At 42.3% G+C, this 1,484-nt stretch overlaps 1 gene segment (V, D, J or C); it reads left to right on the top strand.

Annotated features, from left to right (window-relative positions):
• Nucleotides 1–30: 30 nt before the first annotated feature.
• On the top strand, nucleotides 31–1,190 carry LOC103623067. The segment is given in 2 exon segments: nucleotides 31–624; nucleotides 1,004–1,190. Coding segments are annotated over 2 exon segments (498 nt in total).
• Nucleotides 1,191–1,484: the final 294 nt, after the last annotated feature.

Here is a 1,484-nt window from a genome sequence, read left to right as displayed (position 1 = left end):
TTGCTCAGCTCCTTTCCAGCTGTCTATTCGTCTGACAGAGGCAATACAAGAAATTCTTAGGCTTGTGCATTTCTGTGGCCAGACCCTTTATGTTTCTGTGTAACGAGTGAAAAGAAATGCTTCCAGTGTCCTGGTGTCTGATATCCAATAGACATTAATTGTCCAATAGACAGCTGCTAAAAGGCCAGGTCTTTCAGGAGTAACAGGGCACAAACTCAGGACCATTTTCAGGGGTTTCTGATTGCATAGAGTGATGGAGGCTCTGGGCCATGTTGCTCTGTGTTTCAGGGAAGAACGATGAAATCATACCTCCAGCCGTGGCCATCTTTTCCCCATCAAAGCAGGAGATCCAGCAGAAGAGCAAGGCCACACTGGTGTGCCTGGCCTCTGGTTTCTACCCTGACCACCTGACTCTGGCCTGGAGGGTGAATGGTGTGAAAAGGACCGAAGGGGTGGGGACAGATGAGTCCTCCACACGGAATGGGAGTACCTACTCACTGACCAGCCGACTGAGGATGCCAGCCTGGGAATGGTTCAACCCTTTGAATCGCTTTGAGTGTGTTGCCAATTTTTTTCAGAATGGAACAACGCAATCAGCGCAAAAATTTATCTATGGCGATGCTGGTGAGTAAAGAAAGTCCCTCGCCATGCTGTACAAGATGGAAATCACTAATCAAAAGAGCATGTGCTACGATATGAAACACATCTATATAGAGCTTCCATGCAGGGTGTTGTTATGCAGAAATACATGTCGAAATATGTCAGTATTAGCATGTGTCTCTTCACATTCCTGGGCCTTTGTACCTACATTGCCATTAAACATCTGTAGTTTCCTCAGGCTTTCCACTGACAAATCTCTGTAGTATAGTAAGTTGTACAGTATAATAAAACACTTAATAATGTAAAATGAATGAGGCAGTGTTTTGGAAACAGAAATTTCTAAAATCTGTATTCTGTTTGCTTTGAAGAGAAACATGACTTTCAGTTCATTTTTGTCTTTCAGGTTGTGCACTCACGGAAGGTACGTGTGGCTTCTCACATAAAGAGAACTTTGCCTCTTCTCTCAGGCAAATATCAGTGTGCATTTTAATTCCAGCTTTACTGACACTAAGTACAACGGGCGGGAGATATCTGCTGTATGAATAGCTTCTACTTTCTCATCTAAGTGATTTGTATGTGACATTAAAGAAGAAAAAAAAAGGGAAGCAAATTCTTTGGGAGGGCTGTTTGTGCATATTGTATCTAGCTCTGTTTTGGGGTTTATCTCTTCCACATGATTCCATTTTGAAAAAACAGAAGAAATCATGGAATCTTCCTGTAGACTGTAATTTCCTCTTTATCACCTCCTCTGCTCCTAGACACTGACTTCTGTTGGGAATATTCTTGCTCAGCCATGAAAGAAATGATCCCTACTTATCCAAGTGATTTTGACATCAAGATTCAGGATATGACATTCTGAAAATTTCTTGGTGTCAAACTCAGAA

This window comes from Corvus brachyrhynchos, unplaced genomic scaffold (assembly GCF_000691975.1).
Source record: "Corvus brachyrhynchos isolate BGI_N302 unplaced genomic scaffold, ASM69197v1 C11914067, whole genome shotgun sequence".
Classification (NCBI taxonomy): Eukaryota; Metazoa; Chordata; class Aves; order Passeriformes; family Corvidae; genus Corvus; species Corvus brachyrhynchos.
Note: the sequence above shows the minus strand (reverse complement) of the source record. Positions and strands in the feature narration are given on the sequence as shown.